This window comes from Sinocyclocheilus rhinocerous, unplaced genomic scaffold (assembly GCF_001515625.1).
Source record: "Sinocyclocheilus rhinocerous isolate Xijiao unplaced genomic scaffold, SAMN03320098_v1.1 scaffold998, whole genome shotgun sequence".
Lineage (NCBI taxonomy): Eukaryota > Metazoa > Chordata > Actinopteri > Cypriniformes > Cyprinidae > Sinocyclocheilus > Sinocyclocheilus rhinocerous.
The window spans coordinates 98,662-112,001 of record NW_015662265.1 but is presented as its reverse complement, the minus strand read 5'-3'; the positions used below and the strand labels follow the sequence as shown (position 1 = coordinate 112,001).

The window sequence follows — 13,340 nt, the reverse complement described above, 5'->3', positions numbered from 1 at the left end:
AAATGTTTTCAGTTAGGTCTAACTATAATCTATTCAACTGTAAAATAGCACTAGATAATGAAAGGCAGCAGGAGGTTTATTTAGGCTGTTGTCTCTTTAAGACCTCATGCACGGATCTAATATACAGTTACATTACATTATAATAATATACTGTTACATATGGCTCTACCTGTTTTTATACAGTCTATGGGCTCTACGCTTACTTTTCTTTTTACTTGTCCTCCTAATTAAAAAAAATTAAGGAGCACCTTCTGATCAATAATCAAAAATTCTGATCAAAAATTTGCCTTCCTGATACGAGGTGACATTTGACTCCTTACAGGGGTATTTTCTTTTTACCTTTGTAATGGCATCATTTTCATCTATGTCAAATTCAAAAATGTATGTTTATAAGCTTTTTAAAATTTATATTTAAAACAATATAATAAGAAGTAGAATAAGACATTCTACTTGCAAAAAAGAAGCAAAAAATGAAACTAAATCCGCCAGCAGGTGGCGGCAATTCACTGATTTTATCACTGAATCATTCATTCAATTGATTCGTTCAAACTGCTGATTCATTCAGGAATGAAGCAAGTGACTGTCTTTATGAATGGGTAATCATGAATCACTGACTCACTAGATTCGTTCAAAAACGCACTTTCATTGAATGAATGAAACTCAGCTGTGTTTGCTTCCAGATGCGCAGCGGCTGAGCTGTTACTATATTTGGAACTATTTTCGTTGAAGAAAGAGCAAAATCAGGCAGTACTTGTCTATTGAACTGTTGTATTAAATCAATATCACATTTGCAAACTCCCTTAATAACTATTAAAAGTTGTCACTCTCCTTATCGCGATCTGTGGGCACATAGAAAATAAGAATGCGTGAGTGAGTTCTCAAGACTCAAAAGCACATGCAAATGATATGTTCCGTCATCTGTCATCACGTTATAAGCGCGGAACCTGCGGGAATAAGACAAAGTCCCTTTAAGGGCATTCTATAGTCTTTGGAATGAGTAGAATTGTTATTAATAGCCAGGAGGTTTATTTAGGCTGTTGTCTCTTTAAGACCTCATGCACGGATCTAATATACAGTTACATTACATTATAATAATATACTGTTACATATGGCTCTACCTGTTTTTATACAGTCTATGGGCTCTACGCTTACTTTTCTTTTTAGGAGCACTTGTCCTCCTAATTTAAAACATTTAGGAGCATGATCAATAATCAGAAATTCTGATCAAAAATTATCCTTCCTAATACGAGGTGACTTTTGACTTTCTTTTTACCTTTGTAATGGCATCATTTTCATCTATGTCAAATTCAAAAATGTATGTTTATAAGCTTTTTAAAATTTATATTTAAAACAATATAATAAGAAGTAGAATTCTGACAAATAATGCTACCTATCAGATTATGCTACCAACACTGTATTTATCCTACTGTAAGGGTAGGTTTAGGTTTGGGGTAGGTGTACATGTTAATAAAGCCTCACACCTTATTAATATCATGCTGGAAGCAAAATCTGATAGGTAGCACTTTTTGCTATCGAATTATGCTACCATCTGTTTTAATGGGAGGTAGCAAAATCTGACAGGGTAGCACACCGGCAGAACAACAACAACAACGCGCTACATGTTTCTTTTCCCCTCATTTTTTCCAATTGACGGAAATCTGTCGTAGACTTGCTGCAATTAACGGAAATCCGTCGTAGCGACGGAGAACTTTAATCCCTGTGAACTACTTTTAATGTACTGAAAAGGTTTTTTTTGTTTTGCCTTTTTGCCCTTTTTTGAGCTTGAGAGACAGAATCACCACCCACTCCCATTTAAAGGGGTCATGAACTGAGGAAGCATAATTGCCTTGATCTTTTGACATAGGCTATAAGAGGTCATTGTACTACAAAAACATCCTGTAAGTTAACTCAAAACTTTCTCAGTCTAAAAAAAAAAAAAGCCAGTTCTATCAAACCTCTATTATATAGTGTTTGTGTGTGTGTGTGTGTAATATCACACACCTCCAGCTCCTGCTCCCTCTGCAATGCAAACTGTTTGAATGACTTGACAATGATCCCTGCATTCGAGCAGTCATACACGAAGATGGAGGGACTTCCCATCCACGTCTGTAGGTCGTAGATTGAGAGTGGGATGTACTGTGTGTAGTTCTGAAAGAGAGAGAGAATGAAAGATATTCTTTTTGACCAGTGGCGATTAAAGCTTGCATGGTGCCCTGAATGAACCACCCCATCTGCCACCCCTAAATAAGATTTGCTTGCATATATGTAACCCTGGACCACAAAACCAGTCATAAGTCGCACTGGTATATTTGTAGCAATAGCCAAAAATACATTGTATGGGTCAAAATTATTGATCAGTTCTGGCTGACACAGGGATATCTTTGATTCTAAATTTGATAGTGACTTTGTTAGGCAAGCCATCAAATAAAACCTCTGCGCTAGAGAGAAAAGGATCCTTGATGTATTCTCTCTGTCAGTGAACGGTTTACTTGTTTCGCAATGCAATGAGCAATTCGGTAACAATTCAGTAGCATTATTTTTAGGTCTAACAAAAACATGGAGAGTGCTGGTTTGCTTTTCATAATAGGACACTGCGCATCTGATGGACTCTGCCCTGTCTGCCTGATCTTTAAAGGATTTCTCGTGTTTAGTTTCAAAGTGGCGCTTAACATTTTCTAAACATAAAGTGCAAACGGCATGGTCTTTTTGAAAAATAAAATCATATTCTTCTCTCCAAGATGGCTGAAATAAACGAACGTCAATTTTTGCTTTCTTTTGTGTCGCCATTGTCAACTGCGCCTGGAGTTCAGCACCGCGGTGAGTGCAAACTGGACACTCAAACTGTACACGTGACGACGTCTACAGCACAGTGAAAGCTATAACTAATTAAATATGTAAAGTTTATTAATGATTATTAGGTTATTTTTCACACTAATCCGACCAGGACATTTCTTGAAAAACAAATAATATTAATTTTGTAACCAAATATAGCATTCATCTGCATGTGCTTGGCTTGCCATTGATTTTCCCTCAGCGTGCCAAAAATGGCACATGTGCCTGGTTGCCGACCCCTGATATATGCAGTGCATATATAATTACAAATTCAGGCAAATAATTAAAAAAAAGCTGTACAGCAAAAACATTAATAAAGTGAGTGATATTACGTTTGTTTAAAAAAAAATACATTCTATATTACAAAATCACATTTTACTGTCTGGTTATGTAAGCTAGATGGTCAGACAAAGGAATGCTGCTGCTCTATGTATAATTGCATAGCATAAGTGATATATAAGCAATTATATATATATATATATATCATATCTGCATAGATTACGTTTATCTTTTCACATTTCGCCTCTTCTTTTTTTCCCAATTTGGACTCCTGATGGCTTACCTTCCAACTCTCCCTGATTAAGTCACCTTAGTGAAACTGACTTGAAATAAAAAATTAAAATGAAATAAAGTGAATAACGTGAAAAAGAAAAGTATCATTGCGGCATAAAATTTAGATCTGCCCATGCTGCATATTTCTTTTTATGCATTTTTTTTAACAGCGGCCCACATTATAACCAATCACAAACGATTATGTTTGAGCTTATGAATGCAGTGGCCAATCAGAGGTGTTCAGAGGAGTCATTGCTGAAACGCCTGTTTTGTTCAATGTGTGCGCTCGCTGACTGAATTTTGCACTCTTGCGAATTCTCACATCGGAAACAACCAAGTGCAGATGCACGTGCGATGCAAGCAAGAGATTCATTTCACAGTGTAGACAGCTTCAGTGATTATAATGTGAGTTTTTTTGAGAGTGCTTAAATGCGCGCTAGACTTAAGTCATTGATAATGTTCTATATGATAAATTAAATGTTCTTTGTTCAATTTCTGTATATAATGTATTCGCTGTTTGAATAACAACAAAATTAAAGCATAACACAGTGTTTTTATTCAATTAATTTGTGATCATCTTACAAATTCAGCAGTATTAAAAATATTTTATGACACGACACCCGTATTTGCTACTCGCAGACTTGTTTGTAATGTGCATAGTAAGGCTAAACATAAGTCTACTGGGCGCACACACAGAGTCCCGTCCAGGTTAATTGACCCACATGGTTACACCATATTTTGTAAAAAAAAAAAAAAAAAAAACCCTGATCACGTATTCTGCTTTTTTTTCTTGCACAGGCACCCCGTTTCGCCCCTGGCAAGATGCCGTTCTAAGCGGTTGCCCATGTCGCCCATACCTAAATCTACCACTGTTTTTGACAACTCAGTTTATGCCCAAAACTAACTCATTAAATTCATTTTAATTTAAGAACTTAAGGAGAGTACACGAGTAAACAAACTACTGTGGGTAACTGCTGTGCAGACAGATTGAAATAAGTTTACTATTCAGCACTGCTCACTAAACCCATTTTTTCCTGGTTCTTTTTACCTTACCTTGTTGAAGACCCAGATCTCTCCATTGACAGTGGGTCGAGGCACTCCATGGCCATTATAATGAAAGAGAACACGTTCCTCCTTGGCATTTCTCCGCAGTGAAGTACACAATTTCTTCACCTCGTCAACTGTAGGATCCAAACTCTGCTTATAGCGGGCCTGGAAGAGAGAGGATATTAGATAACAATGACATCCAGTGAAAACATTAATGAAGGAGTATGTCAGTGCAGCTCTCAAAATATCTGAGAACTCCAGATATAATATAAAAATGAGCATTAAAACAGATTGAAAGTCATCAACCCTTACAAATTAATCTACTTTAAAGTAAACAGTACAGAAAATCTGCTATTTTCAGGCCATTTTCAAGATTATTTCTATTGATAAATGTGCACACTTGGCTGAAGAATAAAAAAAAGAGACTGTTTATATATTTTTTCTCCCCGTTTTAATATATACAGTGGGTACGGAAAGTATTCAGCCCATCTGCAAAAATGTCAACAATTCTGTGTTTTTCTGTCAATATGGGGTGCTGTGTGTACATTAATGAGGAAAAAAAATTAACTTAAATGATTTTAGCAAATGGCTGCAATATAACAAAGAGTGAAAAATTTAAGGGGGTCTGAATACTTTCCGTACCCACTGTATGCATTTTATTTAAGGGGGTCTGAATACTTTCCGTACCCACTGTATGCATTTTATTTAATATGTATATTTTTTATTTCAGTTAAATGGATAGTGAGAAGTAGAGTTCGTTTGTGAGCTGTATGCACTGCTACAGTCGCTTTCCACAACCAATAAAATAAATAAATAAATACTTCAGTACCTGATTACCAAAAATTACAACACTCATGAATAAAATTAAATTTTTGCTCAGTGATTTCAATACACCCCTGCTGTGAGCTACTTGAACTGGTGGGAGCAAAATTGGCCATGGCAAAAATTGGTGTACACTAGGGGTGTAACGGTACACAAACATGACGTGTCGGTACGTACCTCAGTTTTGAGGTCACGGTTTGGTATGGTTTTGGTTCAGCAAGAGAGGGAAAACTAAACATAAATTGCTTCTTTTTTTATTTTTATTATTAAACAGTGATTTACTGAACAGACTGTTCTTTCTTTAAATAATTTCAAATTTTCTTAGGAATAAAAATCTACCCCAGTTTATGCTCTAAACTGTAGGGAGCCTTTTGACATTACTATAAGGTAAAGAAAAAAAGAAAAGAAAAAAAAAATTAACAACAAAGCCCAAACTTAAATTTAATAACCATTTATTTTTAAATATAATAATCAACACTCAAATTTAAAAAAAAAATAAAAATTGTATGCAAACATGTAAATTGCACATAATGCAGTTTTAAATTAACTTCTAAATTACAACATTTCTAGCCTATATGTTGTTGAAATATTCATTTACACATTAGCTGTCATAACTTGTTTCATAACAGATTTATTTAAACATAAAATAATAAGACACCTCTAATAGGTAAAGTAAAATATAATGAAATGCTCTCCAGACTTCATTTCTCTAGCATACTAACTGGCTGTGGACACTAATGACTTGCCGTGTCAAGCTGTTGATGTCTTGATGTCATCAATTATTGATGTCTTTTCGCGGTTGAAACACTGATTGAGCGATTACATGAGGCATGCAATGTTTATTTCATGTTAAAACTAGTAGTAAAGAGGAAGGAATGATAATTTATAATTTATTTACTCTCCATTTATGACTGTTTGTGCTACTGCTGCTGCTGTGTGTGTGTGTGTATGTGTGTGTGTGTGTGTGTGTGAACAGAGAGTATGGATAATAAGAAGAGAAGGGTTTTGGGAATGACTGTAAAAGCAGGACAAAAAAAAGTTAAAATTAGGAAATAGTTTTATAAATACCCAGTTAAATATGTGACTATTATTCACTGCACTGACATATCTATCTAACATTATGTTTATATTCTTATTTTATTTATTTATTTATTTTTAATTTTGCCCAAGAACATTTATTTAATATGAAGTTTACACTTCACTGGTGTGGCTCAAAATCTCAGAAGAACTACAAACTTTATAACAATGGAATAATACAATAGAAATTTGATCATCACAGAGGAGGCAAAAATTGTATGTGCCATGTGTGAGAAAGGGAGAATGATGCAATGTGAAACGCCTCATTCTTTCACTGTCCTCTCCAGCTGGTGTAAGTATTTGTGTGTGTGTGTGTGTGTGTGTGTGTGTGTGTGTGTGTGTGTGTGTATATATTTCCAGAATAATAAACTGAACATTGCATAAAGCCTGGTCCAATTTTTTTTTTACATATTAGAGTTAAAGGCTTTTACTGAGGGGATCTCTCTTTTAATCGCTCCATAAATCACAAAATACCGCCAGAAAAAAACCACCATATTTAGAGGTTACAGTGGGTACGGAAAGTATTCAGACCCCCTTACATTTTTCACTCTTTGTTATATTGCAGCCATTTGCTAAAATCATTTAAGTTAATTTTTTTTCCTCATTAATGTACACACAGCACCCCATATTGACAGAAAAACACAGAATTGTTGACATTTTTGCAGATTTATTAAAAAAGAAAAACTGAAATATCACATGGTCCTAAGTATTCGGACCCTTTGCTGTGACACTCATATATTTAACTCAGGTGCTGTCCATTTGTTCTGATCATCCTTGAGATGGTTCTACACCTTCATTTGAGTCCAGCTGTGTTTGATTATACTGATTGGACTTGATTAGGAAAGCCACACACCTGTCTATATAAGACCTTACAGCTCACAGTGCATGTCAGAGCAAATGAGAATCATGAGGTCAAAGGAATTGCCTGAAGAGCTCAGAGACAGAATTGTGGCAAGGCACAGATCTGGTCAAGGTTACAAAAAAATTTCTGCTGCACTTAAGGTTCCTAAGAGCACGGTGGCCTCCATAATCCTTAAATGGAAGACGTTTGGGATGACCAGAACCCTTCCTAGAGCTGGCCGTCCGGCCAAACTGAGCTATCGGGGGAGAAGAGCCTTGGTGAGAGAGGTAAAGAAGAACCCAAAGATCACTGTGGCTGAGCTCCAGAGATGCAGTCGGGAGATGGGAGAAAGTTGTAGAAAGTCAACCATCACTGCAGCCCTCCACCAGTCGGGGCTTTATGGCAGAGTGGCCTGACGGAAGCCTCTCCTCAGTGCAAGACACATGAAAGCCTGCATGGAGTTTGCTAAAAAACACCTGAAGGACTCCGAGATGGTGAGAAATAAGATTCTCTGGTCTGATGAGACTAAGATAGAACTTTTTGGCCTTAATTCTAAGCGGTATGTGTGGAGAAAACCAGGCACTGCTCATCACCTGTCCAATACAGTCCCAACAGTGAAGCATGGTGGTGGCAGCATCATGCTGTGGGGGTGTTTTTCAGCTGCAGGGACAGGACGACTGGTTGCAATCGAGGGAAAGATGAATGCGGCCAAGTACAGGGATATCCTGGATGAAAACCTTCTCCAGAGTGCTCAGGACCTCAGACTGGAACTAAGGTTTACCTTCCAACAAGACAATGACCCTAAGCACACAGCTAAAATAACGAAGGAGTGGCTTCTCAACAACTCTGTGACTGTTCTTGAATGGCCCAGCCAGAGCCCTGACTTAAACCCAATTGAGCATCTCTGGAGAGACCTAAAAATGGCTGTCCACCAACGTTTACCATCCAACCTGACAGAACTGGAGTGGATCTGCAAGAGGGAATGGCAGAGGATCCCCAAATCCATGTGTGAAAAACTTGTTGCATCTTTCCCAATAAGACTCATGGCTGTATTAGATCAAATGGGTGCTTCTACTAAATACTGAGCAGAGGGTCTGAATACTTAGGACCATTTGATATTTCAGTTTTTCTTTTTTAATAAATCTGCAAAAATGTCAACAATTCTGTGTTTTTCTGTCAATATGGGGTGCTGTGTGTACATTAATGAGGAAAAAAAATTAACTTAAATGATTTTAGCAAATGGCTGCAATATAACAAAGAGTGAAAAATTTAAGGGGGTCTGAATACTTTCCGTACCCACTGTATGCATTTTATTTAATATGTATATTTTTTATTTCAGTTAAATGGATAGTGAGAAGTAGAGTTCGTTTGTGAGCTGTATGCACTGCTACAGTCGCTTTCCACAACCAATAAAATAAATAAATAAATACTTCAGTACCTGATTACCAAAAATTACAACACTCATGAATAAAATTAAATTTTTGCTCAGTGATTTCAATACACCCCTGCTGTGAGCTACTTGAACTGGTGGGAGCAAAATTGGCCATGGCAAAAATTGGTGTACACTAGGGGTGTAACGGTACACAAACATGACGTGTCGGTACGTACCTCAGTTTTGAGGTCACGGTTTGGTATGGTTTTGGTTCAGCAAGAGAGGGAAAACTAAACATAAATTGCTTCTTTTTTTATTTTTATTATTAAACAGTGATTTACTGAACAGACTGTTCTTTCTTTAAATAATTTCAAATTTTCTTAGGAATAAAAATCTACCCCAGTTTATGCTCTAAACTGTAGGGAGCCTTTTGACATTACTATAAGGTAAAGAAAAAAAGAAAAGAAAAAAAAAATTAACAACAAAGCCCAAACTTAAATTTAATAACCATTTATTTTTAAATATAATAATCAACACTCAAATTTAAAAAAAAAATAAAAATTGTATGCAAACATGTAAATTGCACATAATGCAGTTTTAAATTAACTTCTAAATTACAACATTTCTAGCCTATATGTTGTTGAAATATTCATTTACACATTAGCTGTCATAACTTGTTTCATAACAGATTTATTTAAACATAAAATAATAAGACACCTCTAATAGGTAAAGTAAAATATAATGAAATGCTCTCCAGACTTCATTTCTCTAGCATACTAACTGGCTGTGGACACTAATGACTTGCCGTGTCAAGCTGTTGATGTCTTGATGTCATCAATTATTGATGTCTTTTCGCGCTGATTGAGCGGATTGAGCGATTACATGAGGCATGCAATGTTTATTTCATGTTAAAACTAGTAGTAAAGAGATAATTTATATAATTTATAATTTATTTACTCTCCATTTATGACTGTTTGTGCTACTGCTGCTGCTGTGTGTGTGTGTGTGTGTGTGTGTGTGTGTGTGTGAACAGAGAGTATGGATAATAAGAAGAGAAGGGTTTTGGGAATGACTGTAAAAGCAGGACAAAAAAAAGTTAAAATTAGGAAATAGTTTTATAAATACCCAGTTAAATATGTGACTATTATTCACTGCACTGACATATCTATCTAACATTATGTTTATATTCTTATTTTATTTATTTATTTATTTTTAATTTTGCCCAAGAACATTTATTTAATATGAAGTTTACACTTCACTGGTGTGGCTCAAAATCTCAGAAGAACTACAAACTTTATAACAATGGAATAATACAATATTTGTTTGATCATCACAGAGGAGGCAAAAATTGTATGTGCCATGTGTGAGAAAGGGAGAATGATGCAATGTGAAACGCCTCATTCTTTCACTGTCCTCTCCAGCTGGTGTATGTATTTGTGTGTGTGTGTGTGTGTGTGTGTGTGTGTGTGTGTGTGTGTGTGTGGTATTACATAACTCCGAGTGAATGAGAGAGAGTGTTTGGGAGAGTGTTAAGGAATTGTGTTTAGAGCTGTTTATATCACAGCCTCATGTCCCGACATACACTACAGGTCAGTGGACTGGTGTGTGAGCGTGTGTAGATTTTGCCTAGATTGGGGGGACCAGATGCCTCCACAAGGATAGGCAATTGTGAAATCACCTACAATGTTGGGCCAGCACGAACCTCCCACTAAATAATGTGTTAATGAAAATGTAAAAAGGTTTTGTGAGGGTTAGGGGATAGAAAATAACTCATGATCAAGCTGAGTTAATGTCTTAGATAAGGACTTTACAACTGAGGACCGGAAGTCCTTCAGCGGAGTGCCCATTCTTAGAGAGACCAAATGTTGTCCTCCATCTGGCACAGAAATAAAACAAACAAGATGATGTGGAGATATCACACTACCCAATCATTTAGTGGTAGGCCTTTCCATTACTTAAGGTGATGATACACAGAACAACTTTTTGAGCAATTTTGCCGGGCAACTTTTTTTGAGCAGTGTTGCTTGGACACTTTCCCACTGAGAATGGGTAGCACATTTCTATCTAGATAATTTGGTCGTGGGCCCTGGTTGTCCGGCAACATTGCTCAAAAAGTTGCCCCATGTATCATCAGCCTTATAATATCAGATGTGTAATAAATTCAGTGGTCCACTCCAAAGACAATTATTCTGCTTATCCACAGTTAACCATTTTCAGGTATGGTCCTTAAAACACTCCTCTGTGAAGAACTATTTTCTTATGCCATCCATTAAGCATCTTGCTACAAACACCGCGAGCTATCATTACTAGGGGTTGCAGTGACTAGACAATCTATCACCATTCAATGTTGTCCTCTAATTAGATTGAAAAACCGGCATTCCATGAGTCTTGAATTTTTTCATTTGTATCACTGATTGCCTGTGTTCCCAGTGTTCCACACAGGCTGCCATCTGTGTAATGCTCGGAGACACACAACGGTTGATCCTGCTTTGGCTTCTTTTGGAATTATTTTCATTGACAGAGCAACAATAAACAATAGAAACAATATAATATGTCCATATTGTGGCTAAAATGTAAACTATTATTTTGTGTATTTGGTGTAATGAAATGTGTTTATGCGGTTTAAGGTAAAAAAAAAAACATTATTTTCCACATGCTGTACATTATTGTTTCTCCTCTATGCCCCACCTTTCTGAAACGCGTCGATTTTTACAAAGCTCATCGTTCTGAAAAGCGAGGTGTGCTCTGATTGGTCAGCTATCCAGTGCATTGTGATTGGCTGAATACCTCAAGCGTGTGAAGGAAATGTAACGTCCCTTACCATACTGTGATGCCGTGTCCCGGTGCAACGAGACAAAACCAATAAAACCCATTACAAACAAGGCATTTGTAGCATCCAAAGGGGACATAATTACTGATTATAATGACTTGTACTGTCTTTTTACGCGTTGCGTTGCATCGCGCCGCGCTGCGTAAACATAAAACCATGTCTGCATTTGTGATCAGAGAAACGACAAACAACAAGCGCTACTCTACACTGCTCAAAACTCGCGTTTGAATCATCAGTGGCAAATTCTTTAAATATGGACACATACTTACAGGCTGTGAGTCTATTCAGACTAATTTAGTTAACATCAAAACACCAGCTAATGTGAATTCACATTGTATTCATAACCAAATTTAATGAGGTCCACAGGAATGCGCATAACTACACAAAGATCTCTAGATTTCAATCACAAAGTTTTACACATTTATACATCTTGCATGTTTATTTAATATTTCATCAAATCTAAGTATGAGTGTAGTACTATCATCAAAAAAAAGTCCTATTATATGCTTTTGAATATGAGATTTAGCCACTCCATTGTGGGAATGTTCAAAGATCACAGTGGGGTGAAAAGCTGGGTAATTGTGCAGCACTTGGAACAAATCAAATCACTCATTAAAAGCACTTAAGCTATGGAGCTTATAATATGACAAAACTAATTGAATTTGTATTGTGTAAATTTGAATTATTGACAAGTGTCATTTAACAAAACTGAATATTATGTGGCATTTAACATACAGTCATGGCCAGAAGTTTTGGCAGTGACATAAATTTTGTGTTTTGCAAAGTTTGCTGCTTCAGTATTTGTAGATTATTTTTCCACGTTTCTATGGTATACTGAAAAACAATGATAAGCTTATCATACGTTTTAAAGACTTTTATTGGCAAAAATATATAATGAGTCAATATTTACAGTGTTGACCCTTGTTCTTCATAACCTCTGCAATTCGCTCTGGCATGCTGGATATTAGCTTCTGGGCCAAATCCTGACTGATGGCGAGCCATTCTTTCCTTATTAGTTCTCAGAGTTGATCACAATTTGTGGGCTTCTGCTTGTCCACTCGCCTTTTAAGGACTGACCACAGGTTCTCTAGGGGATTGAGATCTGGGGAGTTGCCTGGCCACGGATACAAAATTTAAATGTAAGGATCTTCGAGCCACTTCTTTATCACTCTTGCTTTGTGACATGATGCTCCCTCATGCTGGAAAATGCACTGATCATCACCAAATTGCTCATGGATCGTTGGAAGAAGTCGCTCTTGCAGGACGTTTTGATACCATTCTTTATTCATGGCAGTGTTTTTGGGCAGAATTATGAGAGAGCCCACTCCCTCGGTTGAAAAGCATCTCCACACATGGTCTCAGGATGCTTCACTGTTGGCACAACACAGGACTCAAGGTAGCGTTCACCTTTTCTTCTCCGAACAATCGATTTGCCAGATGTCCCAAACAGTGGGATGGGAGCTTCATCAGAGAAAATAACTTTGCACCAGTCTTCTGCTGTCCAATCCTTGTACTTCCTGCAGAATTTCAGTCTGTCCTTGACGTTTTTCTTGGAGAGAAGTGGCTTCTTTGCTGCCCTTCTTGACACCAGGCCATTGTCCAAAAGTCTTGGCCTCACTGTGCATGCAGATGCTCTCACACCAACCTGCTGCCATTCCTGAGCAAGCTCTGCACTGGTGGTGACACGATTCCGTAGGAGGAGGATGGTCTTGGCGCTTACTGGACACTCTGGGACGTCCTGAGGACTTCTTCACTGCAGTCGAACCTCTCTCCTTGAAGTTCTTGATGATCCGGTAAATGGTTCAAGAACACAATGATTGGAAGTGCTTCTTCCCTCCTTTTTTGCAATCAGTCTGCTCTTACAATCTATTTAGTATGATAGTGATTTTACCTGACTAGTACTCAGGTATTCGCATTTTCAATGATTAGTCAATTAATGTTAGCTGGTCATTTTGTGTCAGGATCAA

The 13,340-nt window shown here is 37.0% G+C and overlaps 1 protein-coding gene across 1 annotated transcript in view; it reads right to left on the bottom strand.

Annotated features, from left to right (window-relative positions):
- Positions 1-13,340, bottom strand: part of LOC107728013 (regulatory-associated protein of mTOR-like) — a 319,255-nt gene that overhangs the window by 207,690 nt on the left and 98,225 nt on the right. The window contains exons 5-6 of the mRNA XM_016538066.1: positions 4,438-4,596; positions 2,002-2,148 (exon numbers count right to left, since the gene is read on the bottom strand). Of these exons, the coding sequence (XP_016393552.1) occupies positions 2,002-2,148; positions 4,438-4,596 (306 nt within the window). The remainder of the gene's footprint in view (positions 1-2,001; positions 2,149-4,437; positions 4,597-13,340) is intronic.